Source organism: Scardinius erythrophthalmus, assembly GCF_964197995.2.
Source record: "Scardinius erythrophthalmus genome assembly, chromosome: 2".
In the NCBI taxonomy this organism is placed as follows: domain Eukaryota; kingdom Metazoa; phylum Chordata; class Actinopteri; order Cypriniformes; family Leuciscidae; genus Scardinius; species Scardinius erythrophthalmus.
In genome coordinates, this window is record NC_138222.1 from 21,079,813 (window position 1) to 21,096,300 (window position 16,488).

The window sequence follows — 16,488 nt, forward strand, 5'->3', positions numbered from 1 at the left end:
CTAATTGCTACTGACTTATAAAGCCCTAAACGGCTTAGCTCCAGTCTATTTAACGGATCTTCTATCGCCCTATAATCCATCGCGCTCTTTAAGATCACTAAATTCAAGGCTTTTGGTCATACCTAGGATATCCAGAACCACCAAAGGAGGGAGAGCATTTTTACATTTAGCCCCAAAACTCTGGAATAGCCTTCCTGATACTGTTCGTTGCTCAGACTCGCTCTCCCAGTTTAAAACTAGATTAAAGTCGCATCTCTTCAGCCAGGCATTCATATAGTATTTTTAATCTTACAGTTCAAACTACAATCCGGCCTCTAGTTCATAAACGGCAGAGGAGAACTGGCCCCCGACTGAGCCTGGGTTCTCCCAAGGTTTTTTTTTTTTTCTCCATTGGGTCACCTGATGGAGTTTTAGGACACCATTAGGTCACTTGATGGAGTTTTTCGGTTCCTTGCCACTGTTGCCTTTGGCTTGCTCAGTTGGGGATATTTAATTTGATTTTATCAATCAATAAATTCCACTAGAAACAAACCTTGTTGTATTATTTTAATTTGATACTGTGAAGCTGCTTTGATACAATCTGTATTGTGAAAAGCGCTATACAAATATACTTGACTTGTATCAAATGCTTAAACGGATTGCCATAATACTGTAGTCAGAAACTTTGTTTGTGTTAGACAAATACTTTAAGATACCTACAATTGTACTTTTGACAAGGAGTATATTTTCAGACATGTATAAACAATTTTTATATACACTGCCGTTCAAAAATTTGGGATCGGTATGATTTTTAATGTTTATGCTCACCAAGGCTGTATTTATTTGAGAAAAAAAAATTAAATGGAGCTTTCTATTCAAAGAATCCAGAAAAAAAGAAAAGGAAATTGTCCACAACTGTTTTCAACATTGATAAAAGTTTTTTGAGCATCAAATTAGAATATTAGAATTTCGGAAGGATCATGTAACACTTGAGACATAAGTAATGATGCTGAAAATTCAGCTTTGGGCAAGAGGAAATTTTCTGTACAGCAATCTATTTGTGTGAGCACTGCTTGCTGTTAGTTTTAATCTGCCCTGTGCCCTTCAATTGAGTTTAAAGACAAACTCTTTAGATACAGTAAGTATTCTAAATTTTCATTAGCCCAGTAGTTAAAAAAAAAAAAAGGTATACACGTGTTCGCAAGCATGTCTATATAAAAACTGTTAGCTTGCTATGGAAGCTAGTTTCTGCCACTGAATAAAAAAATTCAGGTAATTGCGATTTTTCATCCCACAATTCAGATTTTTCCCCCCTCATAATTGGACACTGTAACCTTTAATTATGAGGAAAAAAAAGTCAGAATTGCGAGATGTCACCAATATCTTTATTCCGTAACAGAAGCTTCCACAGCTTGCCATGCAATTTAACTAAAACATCAATTTGCTCAGCATATTAACTTAATTTCCTGCTAGAATAAAGGGCATTCCATCAGCACAGGAAAACAAACAAACAAAGTGATTTCCAAATCTTTTATTTAAAGAGTACAAATCGACATCTACTTAGACTTCTGGCTCTGTGCCTGTGCCTTCAGTACTTTGACGACGATCTTCTGCTCCTCAATGAGGAAAGCTCGCTTGATCCTGAAAAGTGATGCAGATGGATATGGGTCATGTGCACATAGAATGCATTTAACTCAAGAGTTTAATTAGAACATACTTAAATGAACAGTTCACCAAAACACTGTCGTCATTCACTCATGTTATTTCATATGTTTTCCAACAGAGGATTAGAATCCATTCAACTAATTTTTGCAGAGTACAGTACAGAGCCAATGAATCCAAACAAAGATTTCATTGGTTCTGTACTGTACAACCAAATCTTAAAATCACATTATGGTGCATTTGCATCCTTTTTGAACCTTTAAAAATCTTATGTCCCCATCTTTAATTACATGGAAAAGTGTACTCATTACAATTCTTTTAGACATCTCCTTTTGTGTTTTAGAACAAAAACAAATCTGTATTGTCATGAGACAAAAAATGTTTTGATTAATTATACTTTGATAAGATGAGCTATCCCTTTAATAATCACCCGTCCCAATCTACTTGTTTACAAATAACTCGATCTCAGTTTGTTACCTGTCTCGTACACATTTGGCACACATGGAACCACCATAAGCTCGGCTAACATGCTTCTTGGTTTTTGAGAGTCTCATGAGAACCTGGGGCCTCACAGCACGGATCTATTGAGGAAAAAACATTAGAACATGGTCAATCACGTATTCAGATGTGTCAAGTTTAACAGCACCTTTAAATTACATATTTGGTAATCAAATCTGATGTAGTTATTAAGGTTGGTAAAACAGTAGTAGTGCAATACTCATTTTTCCTAATACTTGTATCATTAATATAGTAGTACAATAAGTCATGGTTGTATGGCAGGTTTGCTGCGATAGTCAGTGATACCGGTGTTCAGCCGCAACACCGGTAACATCACTTGACCACCGCCCCCCACCATCATTTTGATTATCTATAGTAATTTAAATAATTTAGTTCAGTTAGAGAACAGACACTGCAATTAAACTGAATGTGTCTGCTCAGCAGATCAGCAGCAGGAGTCAGATTTCATTTATCACCAGAGTGAGGAGCTGACTGACAAGAAGATGGCATAAGATTGGACTCAAAGCGAAATGTAAAAGCTTTGCAATATTTTAGATTTAAACAATGCTAATAGGGAACCTGCAAATGATTAGTTATGTTTTTCTAGTTGTTGTGTTTTTCATTAAGAATAATAATGAACTCAATTTAAGCAATTGCCAGCCAAATTGGCGCTAATTCTAAATCGGCACAGGCATTCATAACCCTGCGTGTCCGGCACGGAGCAGAGCTAGTGTTTTCAGTTCATTCCTGTGGAAGCTCAACTTCCAAAGGAATTAATTGGAAAATGCTTGCTCTGCTCCGCAACGTTATGAATGCTCGTGTACATTTTTACTTTCGCTTATAAAACGGACAGTAAGTCCTTGATTCTGATTGGTTGAGCCACGTTAGAAGCTGTTGTAAATTACTCAACAAACATACACCGTGACCTTATTACATTAGTATTACTGCACAAATGCCGTTTGTGATTCTTTGTTGCTGCACGTGTTGCTTTGCAACCTCTTTGGAACTACATTGCTTGGTGGAGGAATAAATGTGTTATAACGTTATATTTTTTGTTGCTGGTGTTTATTTTATGAATAAAATAAATATTAAAATTCATATTTTTATGGAGTAACTTTTATAAAAGCAATAAGCCCCTTTTGAATTAGCGACACGCCGACTGACCGGTGGGGAACACTATTACATAAACGCATATAAACACAGTTACACTATTTGCGCTAAAACGCTCATTTAAACTAGCCTGACTACGTCAGACTTCGTACTTCCGCTCAATTTCAGTTCGCTTCTGTACTCAGTCTGAAATAGCGACCTATCTTTCCGTTTTCCTCCAGCCTCAAAACAGCGGCCAATCAACGAACAGTGGGCGGGCTGAGAGCCGTGACGTAGACGCTGATTGTACCGCGGATGCGTAGATTTACTTCACATAATCTGCAAAAGTCGTTCACAGCCATGTTCACTGCGGTATTTCGCTCGATGGTTTTGTTTTCGCATCATACATGTGTTTACAGTGGAAGTTAGATGCGGCTGAGCCTGCGCATAACATGTCATAACCAAACGTTATGTGATTGGCTTACGGGTAACCAATGATTTTAAACTTCAGACAATAGTCTGAGATGAAAGAATGAGTGGATACCTTTCATATGAATTATGCGCGTCAGCCGCTTTCATTCATAAAAAACTCCCGTGCTGTCGTCATGACAGCGATAAACAAAACAACGTCCTTCAGGGCTTTTAGCTCAAAAATGTGCATATTTGAAGAAATATTGATAGATTCTCATAGATTTACATCAGATTTCTATAGACAGGAATAATATTTATTGAATTTATACCCAAATGCGTTGATGTAATCATTGAGCGCTTAGATACTCTGATACTGTTTTCAATTCATACCAATAGCCTGAGGGCACTATTATGCACAATAATAGTCCATATATGGAACATGAAGAAGAGCCATGATCATGTGACATTCCAGGACGTCACTGATACACACAAAGCTAACAGAGATCGCTGTAACATGCAGATACAGACGTTTTGAAGACAATAAACATGTTTGCAATGATATTTGAGTTACCTGTGTTTTTCAAGCCATGCCAGGTATTTCCATAATAATAGATTATATTTATAATGTAATGCTAATCTATATAGACTATCATTGTGCAGAATCCTATACCAATAGTATATTTTCTGTCTGATTTTTATATCTGAAGCCAAATTAGATCACAGAAGATTATTTAAAATACTCACTTGCGTTATAAAGTAAGTTTGGAGCACAAACATGGTTTTAATCTCATAAATTGTCGTGTATTGATGGTGTGCTAAGCTAACATGCTAGCTAGCCCTAGGTGCACCTGCCACCTAGAAGTTATACTTTTATGATTTTTTGAATGCTTACTGAAATGTTTCTTTATTCAAGAAATGCATTTGATACAGTTTAAAATGTGAGGTGAACTTTGAGAAAAGAAATTAGGGACTGAAACCCTATGAATAGCTTGTGAATAGCCAGTCGTTAGTAACTATAATGCAGACAAAAGAAATGCATATTTAGAGCCATAACTAGGCTGGAGAGGTGTGAATGTGTGCAGGGGGAGACTGAATGGGGATCGTTTGCACCACAAACAATAGAGACAATATACTGGATAGATGCTTAGAAGATGGCAATAAACATCAGTTGCATTTTAGAGTCAAATCAAAATAAAGTAATTTGACATGGTCTTGAAAAACATTTAACTAAATACAGAGTTTTGGACTTATTATCTTCAGATTTTAAACATAAAATGTTTAGACATGTGGCTTTAGCTGAGTGCATTTCTAGATTGCTACAGTGCCAACTTCAATTTTATTTTCATAAGGATGTTTCATAAAAATTAATTTCTAATAACTTTACAAAACTTTGAAGCTATTTATAACAATTTTTTTCATTATGACAATAATTAATTCTACATTAACAATAAACTGCCAGGTGTCAGCTTTCAAATGAGATCATACTTGTGATTTTAGTACAAAGGGTTCATAAACTGTATCTGTTTCAGTTTGGGTATGTCATTTCTGGGCATTTTTCAAAAGTGGGGTTGCAGCTTAACAGGTTAAACACTTGTGACTGCAAAATCATTACAAATTTTTTTGAATGCCACTGCCTTTGGAAATAAAGTGTGGAAAAATAATATGGTAATGTGTGTTTTCCAACACTTCAGTTCAAACACGTCCGATTCCAGTTTATTTTGCAAGCAATGAGACGTTGCATGTTGTTCTTGCTGCAGTTTCAGGAGAAAGGGATTAGCAGAAAAATTAGCAGCTCAGGCAAAAGTGTAACAACTTAAATCAGCAGCTCAATCATCACTTTTCAACATCATATCTTTATACAAGAATCTATTTTAGGATGCGTTTGGTTGAGTTCATGAACGATGCAGTAAAAGCGCTTCATTGTACAGGTGATCATCTTTATCTTTAGCGTGCACAGCTCAAACAATGCACATTTATAACAGTAATTGGCACTGTCATATACATGCCATTATAATGAGAACTATTTTAATAAAACGTTGTGAATTCTCTTGGTTTAGTTGCCATTTCTGCACGTGGTTGTGGGAATAGCACACCCAGAACAGGGGTCAGGCTACACATTCTGACCAGCACAGTCAAGTTTGCTTGAGCATTCATGTCATTTTGTGCAGATGTAAGTCGTAATATTAAGCTTATGTAATATAAATATCCGATTAATCTCAAATTGGATGCGTTTCGTGTAATTCACCCACTAGAAAAGTGCAATGCAAAACATTAAAAGCTATGATTGGGACTGTCATATTAAAATTGCATACACTATAGTAATAAAAAAAGTTGTAAATTAATTAGGGGCCAAGCACCGAAGGTGCGGAGGCACCTATTGTTTTTGTTCCGGTTCTTATTAGGGGCCAAGCACCGAAGGTGCGGAGGCACCTATTGTTTTCGTTCCCGTTCTTATTATTATTAGGGGCCAAGCACCGAAGGTGCGGAGGCACCTATTGTTTCTGTTCGCGTTCTTATTATTATTATTAGGGGCCAAGCACCGAAGGTGCGGAGGCACCTATTGTATCCGTTCGCGTTCTTATTATTAGGGGCCAAGCACCGAAGGAGCGTAGGCACCTATTGTTTTCGTTCGCGTTCTTATTATTAGGGGCCAAGCACCGAAGGTGCGGAGGCACCTATTGTTTTCGTTCCCGTTCTTATTATTATTATTAGGGGCCAAGCACCGAAGGTGCGGAGGCACCTATTGTTTTCGTTCCCGTTCTTATTATTATTATTCTTCCTTCTTCCGACTGGGAGTCTATGGCAGCCCATAGAACCGATCGCGGGAAAGTTGTAATGGTTTGACATTCTGATAGAGGACAGTCCCAACATTAAATACACTGATTTTGGTGTGTCTAAGTCATTCCCTCTAGCGCCACCACCTGTCCAAATTTTCACTTTTATTTTGCTAATAACTTTTGAACCGTAAGGCCAATCAACAAAATTCTTTTTTCCTCTGATTCCTGAGCTCATGCCGATTCGATTGCACCCTATGACGTCATTTTCCGTCATATAAATATGGCCGCCATTTTGAATTTTCTGAAAAAGCTACTTTTTCGAACTCGTCCTAGACGGTTTGTCCGATTTGCACGAAAATTGAACCAGATCATCTTCAGGCAGTGCTGACCAAAAGTTATGGAATTCAAATTGATTCGTCAAACCGTTTTCGATAAACGCACGAATACATTTTACGTAGCGCTAGCAAAAACAGTCGTAAGGCTGTATCTCCGCAACAGTTTATCGTATTCAGACCAAACTTGGTACATGTACTCACAAGCATGACCTGAGGCTACATGCTGCGTTTCGGCGCAGCGCCACCTACTGGTCCGGAGATATGAAAAATGGCTATTTTTGCTTATAACTTCTGAACAGTTTGTCCAAAAATCATAAAATTGGTCTTGATAGATTCAGGGCGACATGCCGAGTCGACTGATATCCAATTTTGCCATATCGGCCATTTCGACTGTCGGCCATTTTGAATTTTGTGCTAAAATGCTGTATTTTAAGAACGCACAAACGGATTGTTACGAAACTTGGTATGGGTCATCAACACGATGTCCTAAAGGAGTGTGAGAAGTTTCGAAACAGCGCCACCTAGTGGTGATTTTTTTTTTTAAATGCTTATAACTTTGGGTGTGATAGACTTATTTTCACGAAACTCATCTCATTAGACTCCTGAATCGTTGCCGAGTCCAACGATACCAAACATGCTAGGTTTTGCCTTACGGTTTGTGTAGCGTTGTAATTTAGCGCTTAAAAAACAGTAGGCTATATCTTCGAAACCGTTTGTCCGATCGAGACGAAACCACCGTCAGAAGTTTGGAAACATAGGTCGATAGCTATACGCCAATGCCCAAATGCGAAAATATTGATGTTTAGGGGTAGTAATATTCAATCAAAGTCATGTGTCAGTCATTTTTTACGTGTTTTTTCATATAAATGTCTATAACTCCGAAGCAAATTGAGATTTTTGCACCAAAATCGACACATATGTATGGGCTCACTCTGAGGACACATAAAAAAAATTGTGGGACTGAGCCTCTTGGTGGCGCTATAATTGAACAAAATATGAAATTCCCATTGACTTCAATACAGTTTTGTGAAATAAAATGCTATACTAAACAAATGCATTGGTGTAATATTACGAAACTCAGATTGTGTCATCAGCACCATCCCCTGAAGGCAACCAAAATATTTCAAGACAGCGCCACCTAGTGGTCAAAAGTTATAACAAAGTTTCCAAAAAGGCTAATAACTTTTGAATAAATCTGGCTATTGAAATGCCACGGGTCTTAATAGATTCCTTGGGTCAAGCCGAGAACATAGATACCAAGTTTTCCTTATTTGGCCAAACTTCCTGTCCACCATCTTGATTTTCATTCAAAATCTACTTTTTCGAACTCCTCCTAGACCGTTTGTCCGATTTTCACCAAAATCGAATCGTATCATCTCCAGACTGTGCCGACAAAAAGTTATGGATTTCGTGTCGATTGATGAAACTGTTTTCGTATAGCACAGCAGCAAAGTTGAGGCATGATGCCAAAATGACTATTCAGGCTTTATATCTGCAATGCCTCGACATATTGACACAAAACTTTTATGTGTCACTGTCTCCTTACTCTGACCACACCACATCAATTTCGTAACAGCGCCACCTTTTGGTCAAAAGTGACAATCCATTAAATCATATTTTGAATCACTTTTTACATGATTTTTCAGCCATTTCGCCTGAAATCCTCTTTAAATGTCTTTAATTGCTCATTGTTGCAGTTGGTCTGACACTTTCAGACATGTTGGCATGTCTTGTCGTCTTATTCTGCTTGGCCCCGGTAATTGCTGCTTGCAGCTATATTTAGGGGCCAAGCACCGAAGGTGCGTAGGCACCTATTGTATCTGTTCCCGTTCTTATTAGGGGCCAAGCACCGAAGGTGCGGAGGCACCTATTGTTTTCGTTCCCGTTCTTATTATTATTATTATTATTATTAGGGGCCAAGCACCGAAGGTGCGGAGGCACCTATTGTATCTGTTCGCGTTCTTATTATTATTAGGGGCCAAGCACCGAAGGTGCGGAGGCACCTATTGTTTTCGTTCCTGTTCTTATTATTATTATTATTATTATTATTCTTCCTTCTTCCGACTGGGAGTCTATGGCAGCCCATAGAACCGATCGTGGGAAAGTTATAATGATTTGACATTCTAATAGAGGACAGTCCCAACATTAAATACACCAATTTTGGTGTGTCTAAGTCTTTCCCTCTAGCGCCACCAACTGTCCAAAGTTGCACTCATGTTGATGCTAATAACTTTTGAACCACTAGGGCTAGAAACAAAATTCGTTTTTCCTCTGATTCCTGAGCTCATGACGATTCGAATGCACCATATGACGTCATTTTTCGTCATAAAAATGTTTCCGCCATTTTGAATTTTCCGAAAAACCTACTTTTTCGAACTCCTTCTAGGCCGTTGGTCCAATTTCCACGAAAATTGAATCAGATCATCTTCAGACCATGCCGACAAAAAGTTATGGAATTCGTGTTGATTCGTCAAACCGTTTTCGAATACCGCGCAAACAAATTTTATGTAGCGCTTGCGAAAACAGACACAAGCCTGTATCTCCGCAACGCTTTATCGTATTCAGACCAAACTAAGCACATATCATCACAAGCATGACCTGAGCCTACATGCTGCGTTTCGTCGCAGTGCCACCCTCTGGTCCGGAGATATGAAAAATGGCTTTTTTTGCTTATAACTTCTGAATGGTTTGTCCAAAAATCATAAAAGTGGTCTCGTTAGATTCAAGGGATCATGCTGAGTCGACTGATATCCAATTTTCCCAGATCAGCCATTTTGGCTGTCGGCCATTTTGAATTATGTGCTAAAATGCTGTATTTTAGGAATGCATGAACGTATCGTTATGAAACTCGGTATGGGTCATCAGCACGATGTCCTGAAGGAGCCTGAGAAGTGTCGAAACAGTGCCATCTAGTGGTGAATTTTTTTCCCCAAATGCTTCCAAATGCTTATAACTTTGGGTGTGGTCAACTTATTTTCACAGGACTCATCTCTTTAGACTCCTGAATCGTTGCCGAGTCCAACGATACCAAACATGTTAGGTTTCGCCTTATGGTTTGTGTAGCGTTGTGATTTAGCGCTTAAAAAACATTTGGCTATATCTTTGAAACAGCTTGTCCGATCAAGACGAAACCACCTTCAGAAGTTTGGAAACATAGGTCGATAGCTATACGCCAATGCCCAAATGTGAAAATATTGATGTTTAGGGGTAGTAATATTCAATCAAAGTCATGTGTCAGTCATTTTTTACGTGTTTTTTCATATAAATGTCTATAACTCCGAAGCAAATTGAGATTTTTGCACCAAAATCAACACATAGATGTATGGGCTCACTCTGAGGACACATAAAAAAAATGGTGGGACTGAGCCTCTTGGTGGCGCTATAATAGAACAAAACATGAAATTCCCATTGACTTCAATGCAGTTTTGTGAAATAAAATGCTATACTTAACAAATGCATTGGTGTAATATTACGAAACTCAGAATGTGCCATCAGCACCATCCCCTGAAGGTACCCAACATATTTAGAGACAGCGCCACCTAGTGGTCAAAAGTTATAACAACATTTCCAACACTGCTAATAACTTTTGAATACATCGGCCTATGTAAATGCCACTGGTCTTAATAGATTCCTTGGGTCAAGCCGAGAACATAGATACCAAATTTTCCTTATTTGGTCAAACTTCTTGTCCGCCATCTTGATTTTCATTCAAAACCTACTTTTTCGAACTCCTCCTAGACCGTTTGTCCGATTTTCACCAAAATCGAATCGTATCATCTCCAGACCGTGCCGACTAAAAGTTATGGATTTTGTGTCGACAGACGAAACCGTTTTCGTATAGCGCAGCAGCAAAGTTGAGGCATGATGCTAATAGCACTATTCAGGCTTTATCTCTGCAATGCCTTGACATATTGACACCAAACTTTGTATGTGTCATTGTCACTTCACTCTGACCACATCACATCAGTTTTGTAACTGTGCCACCTATTGGTCGAAAGTGATAATCCATAAAATCATATTTTTAATTATTGTTTCTATGATTTTTCAGGCATTTTGCATAAAATCCTCTTTAAAGTCTATAATTGCTCATTGTTGCAGTTGGTCTGACACTTTCAGACATGTTGGCATGTCTTGTCGTCTTATTCTGCTTGGCCCCGGTAATTGCTGCTTGCAGCTATATTTATTATTATTCTTCTTCTTCCGCTCTTGGAGTCTATGGCAGTCCATAGAACCGATTGCGGGAAAGTTGTTTTGGTTTGACATTCTGATAGAGGACAGTCCCAACATTAAATACACCAATTTTTGTGTTTCTAAGTCATTCCCTCTAGCGCCACCACCTGTCCAAAGTTTCACTTTTATTTTGCTAATAACTTTTTAACCGTAAGGCCAATCAACAAAATTCTTTTTTCCTCTTATTTCTGAGCTCATGCCGATTCGATTGCACCCTATGACGTCATTTTCCGTCATATAAATATGGCCGCCATTTTTAATTTTCTGAAAAAGCTACTTTTTCGAACTCGTCCTAGACGGTTTGTCCGATTTGCACGAAAATTGAACCAGATCATCTTCAGGCAGTGTTGACCAAAAGTTATGGAATTCAAATTGATTCGTCAAACCGTTTTCGATAAACGCACGAATACATTTTACGTAGCGCTAGCAAAAACAGTCGTAAGGCTGTATCTCCGCAAAGGTTTATCGTATTCAGACCAAACTTGGTACATGTACTCACAAGCATGACCTGAGGCTACATGCTGCGTTTCGGCGCAGCGCCACCTACTGGTCCGGAGATATGAAAAATAGCTATTTTTGCTTATAACTTCTGAACAGTTTGTCCAAAAATCATAAAATTGGTATCGTTAGATTCAGGGCAATATGCCGATTCGACTGATATCCAGTTTTACCATATCGGCCCTTTTGACTGTCGGCCATTTTGAATTTTGTGCTAAAATACTGTATTTTAAGAACGCATGAACGAATTGTTACGAAACTTGGTATGGGTCATCAGCACGTTGTCCTGAAGGAGCGTGAGAAGTTTCGAAACAGCGCCACCTAGTGGTGAATTTTTTTTTTCAAATGCTTATAACTTTGGGTGTGGTCAACTTATTTTCACGAGACTCATCTAATTAGACTCCTGAAACCTTGCCGAGTCCTACGATACCAAACATGCTAGGTTTTGCCTTACGGTTTGTGTAGCGTTGTGATTTAGCGCTTAAAAAACATTTGGCTATATCTTCGAAACCGCTAGTCCGATCGAGACGAAACCACCGTCAGAAGTTTGGAAACATAGGTCGATAGCTATACGCCAATGCCCAAATGCGAAAATATTGATGTTTAGGGGTAGTAAATTCCAAACAAAGTCATGTGTCAGTCATTTTTTACGTGTTTTTTCATATAAATGCCTATAACTCTGAAGCAAATTGAGATTTTTTCACCAAAACTGACACACATATGTATGGGCTCACTCTGAGGACACGTAAAAAAAATTGTGAGACTGAGCCTCTTGGTGGCGCTATAATAGAACAAAACATAAAATTCCCATTGACTTCAATACAGTTTTGTGAAATAAAATGCTATTTTCATTAAAAACCTACTTTTTCGAACTCCTCCTACACCGTTTGTCCGATTTTCACCAAAATCGAATCATATCATCTCCAGACCGTGCCGACTGAAAGTTATGGATTTCGTGTCGATTGACAAAACCGTTTTCGAATAGCGCAGCAGCAAATTTGAGGCATGATGCTAAAAGCATTATTCAGGCTTTATGTCTGCAATGCCTTGACATATTGACACCAAACTTTGCATGTGTCATTGTCACTTCACTCTGACCACATCACATCAGTTTTGTAACTGCGCCACCTATTGGTCGAAAGTGATAATCCATCAAATCATATTTTTATTTATTGTTTCTATGATTTTTCAGGCATTTTGCCTAAAATCCTCTTTAAATGTCTTTAATTGCTCATTGTTGCAGTTGGTCTGACACTTTCAGACATGTCGGCATGTCTTGTCGTCTTATTCAGCTTGGCCCCGGTAATGGCTGCTTGCAGCTATATTTATTATTATTCTTCCTTCTTCCGACTGGGAGTCTATGGCAGCCCATAGAACCGATTGCGGGAAAGTTGTTTTGGTTTGACATTCTGATAGAGGACCGTCTCAACATTAAATACACCAATTTTGGTGTTTCTAAGTCATTCCCTCTAGCGCCACCACCTGTCCAAAATTTCACTTTTATTTTGCTAATAACTTTTGAACCGTAAGGCCAATCAGCGAAATTCTTTTTCCACTGATTCCTGAGCTCATGGCGATTCGATTGCACCCTATGACGTCATTTGCCGTCATAAAAATATGGCCGCCATCTTGAATTTTCAAAAAAAGCTACTTTTTCGAACTCGTCCTAGACGGTTTGTCCGATTTGCACGAAAATTGAACCAGATCATCTTCAGGTAGTGCTGACAAAAAGTTATGGAATTCAAATGGATTCGTCAAACCGTTTTCGATAAACGCACGAATACATTTTACGTAGCGCTAGCAAAAACAGTCGTAAGGCCGTATCTCCGCAACGGTTTAACGTATTCAGACCAAACTTGGTACTTGTACTCACAAGCATGACCTGAGGCTACATGCTGTGTTTCGGCGCAGCGCCACCTACTGGTCCGGAGATATGAAAAATGGCTATTTTTGCTTATAACTTCTGAACAGTTTGTCCAAAAATCATACAATTGGTCTCGTTAGATTCAGGGCAACATGCCGAGTCGACTGATATCCAATTTGACCATATCGGTCATTTTGGCTGTCGGCCATTTTGAATTTTGTGCTAAAATTCTGTATTTTATGAACGCATGAACGGATTGTTACGAAACGTGGTATGGGTCATCAGCACAATGCCCTGAATGAGCCTGAGAAGTTTCGAAACAGCGCCACCTAGTGGTGAATTTTTTTTTTCAAATGCTTATAACTTTGGGTGTGGTCGACTTATTTTCACGAAACTCATCTTTTTAGACTCCTGAATCATTGCCGAGTCCTACGATACCAAACATGCTAGGTTTTGCCTTACAATTTGTGTAGCGTTGTGATTTAGCGCTTAAAAAACATTTGGCTATATCTTTGAAACCGCTAGTCCGATCGAGACGAAACCACCGTCAGAAGTTTGGAAACATAGGTCGATAGCTATACGCCAATGCCCAAATGCGAAAATATTGATGTTTAGGGGTACTAATTTCCAATCAAAGTCATGTGTCAGTCATTTTTTTCGTGTTTTTTCATATAAATGTCTATAACTCCGAAGCAAATTGAGATTTTTGCACCAAAATCGACACATATGTATGGGCTCACTCTGAGGACACATAAAAAAAATGGTGGGACTGAGCCTCTTGGTGGCGCTATAATAGAACAAAACATGAAATTCCCATTGACTTCAATGCAGTTTTGTGAAATAAAATGCTATACTAAACAAATGCATTGGTGTAATATTACGAAACTCAGAATGTGCCATCAGCACCATCCCCTGAAGGTACCCAAAATATTTAGAGACAGCGCCACCTAGTGGTCAAAAGTTATAACAACATTTCCAAAACTGCTAATAACTTTTGAATACATCGGCCTATGTAAATGCCACTGGTCTTAATAGATTCCTTGGGTCAAGCCGAGAACATAGATACCAAATTTTCCTTATTTGGTCAAACTTCTTGTCCGCCATCTTGATTTTCATTCAAAACCTACTTTTTCGAACTCCTCCTAGACCGTTTGTCCGATTTTCACCAAAATCGAATCGTATCATCTCCAGACCGTGCCGACTAAAAGTTATGGATTTCGTGTCGATAGACGAAACCGTTTTCGTATAGCGCAGCAGCAAAGTTGAGGCATGATGCTAATAGCATTAATTAAGGCTTTATCTCTGCAATGCCTTGACATATTGACACCAAACTTTGTATGTGTCATTGTAACTTCACTCTGACCACATCACATCAGTTTTGTAACTGCGCCACCTATTGGTCGAAAGTGATAATCCATCAAATCATATTTTTATTTATTGTTTCTATGATTTTTCAGGCATTTTGCCTAAAATCCTCTTTAAATGTCTTTAATTGCTCATTGTTGCAGTTGGTCTGACACTTTCAGACATGTCGGCATGTCTTGTCGTCTTATTCAGCTTGGCCCCGGTAATGGCTGCTTGCAGCTATATTTATTATTATTCTTCCTTCTTCCAACTGGGAGTCTATGGCAGCCCATAGAACCGAATGCGGGAAAGTTGTTTTGGTTTGACATTCTGATAGAGGACAGTCCCAACATTAAATACACCAATTTTGGTGTGTCTAAGTCATTCCCTCTAGCGCCACCACCTGTCCAAAGTTTCACTTTTATTTTGCTAATAACTTTTGAACCGTAAGGCCAATCAACAAAATTCTTTTTCTCTCTGATTCCTGAGCTCATGCCAATTCGATTGCACCCTATGACATCATTTCTGTCATAACAATATGGCCGCCATTTTGAATTTATCTAAAAAGCTACTTTTTCGAACTCGTCCTAGACGGTTTGTCCGATTTGCACGAAAATTGAACCAGATCATCTACAGACCATGCTGACAAAAAGTTATGGAATTAAAGTTGATTCGCTTAACAGTTTTCGATAAACCCACGAATACATTTTACGTAGCGCTTGCGAAAACAGATGTAAGGCCGTATCTCCGCAACGCTTTATCGGATTCAGACCAAACTTGGTACATGTCATCACAAGCATGACCTGAGGCTACATGCTGTGTTTCGGCGCAGCGCCACCTACTGGTCCGGAGATATGAAAAATGGCTATTTTTGCTTATAACTTCTGAACAGTTTGTCCAAAAATCATAAAATTGGTCTCGTTAGATTCAGGGTAACATGCCGAGTCGACTGATATCCAATATTACCATATCGGCCATTTTGACTGTCGGCCATTTTGAATTTTGTGCTAAAATGCTGTATTTTAAGAACGCATGAACAGATTGTTACGAAACGTGGTATGGGTCATCAGCACAATGCCCTGAATGAGCCTGAGAAGTTTCGAAACAGCGCCACCTAGTGGTAATTTTTTTTTTTCAAATGCTTATAACTTTGGGTGTGGTCGACTTATTTTCACGAAACTCATCTTTTTAGACTCCTGAATCGTTGCCGAGTCCTATGATACCAAACATGCTAGGTTTCGCCTTACGGTTTGTGTAGCGTTGTGATTTAGCGCTTAAAAAACATTTGGCTATATCTTTGAAACCGCTAGTCCGATCGAGATGAAACCACCGTCAGAAGTTTGGAAACATAGGTCGATAGCTATACGCAAATGCCCAAATGCGAAAATATTGATGTTTAGGGGTAGTAAATTCCAAACAAAGTCATGTGTCAGTCATTTTTTACATGTTTTTTCATATAAATGTCTATAACTCCGAAGCGAATTGAGATATTTTCACCAAAATCGACACACATGTATGAGCTCACTCTGAGGACATGTAAAAAAGATGGTGGGACTCAGCCTCTTGGTGGCGCTATAATAGAACAAAACATGAAATTCCCATTGACTTCAATGCAGTTTTGTGAAATAAAATGCTATACTAAACAAATGCATTGGTGTAATATTACGAAACTCAAAATGTGCCATCAGCACCATCCCCTGAAGGTACCCAAAATATTTCGAGACAGTGCCACCTAGTGGTCAAAAGTTATAACAAAATTTACAAAACTGCTAATAACTTTTGAATAAGTTGGCCTATTGTA

The 16,488-nt window shown here is 38.6% G+C and overlaps 1 protein-coding gene across 1 annotated transcript in view; it reads right to left on the reverse strand.

Moving 5' to 3' along the window:
* Positions 1-1,495: 1,495 nt before the first annotated feature.
* The window catches only part of rpl34 (ribosomal protein L34), a 37,460-nt gene continuing 22,467 nt past the window's right edge, over positions 1,496-16,488 (reverse strand). Inside the window, exons 4-5 of the mRNA XM_081359827.1 lie at positions 2,119-2,222; positions 1,496-1,620 (exon numbers count right to left, since the gene is read on the reverse strand). Of these exons, the coding sequence (XP_081215953.1) occupies positions 1,536-1,620; positions 2,119-2,222 (189 nt within the window). The 3' untranslated portion in view covers positions 1,496-1,535. The remainder of the gene's footprint in view (positions 1,621-2,118; positions 2,223-16,488) is intronic.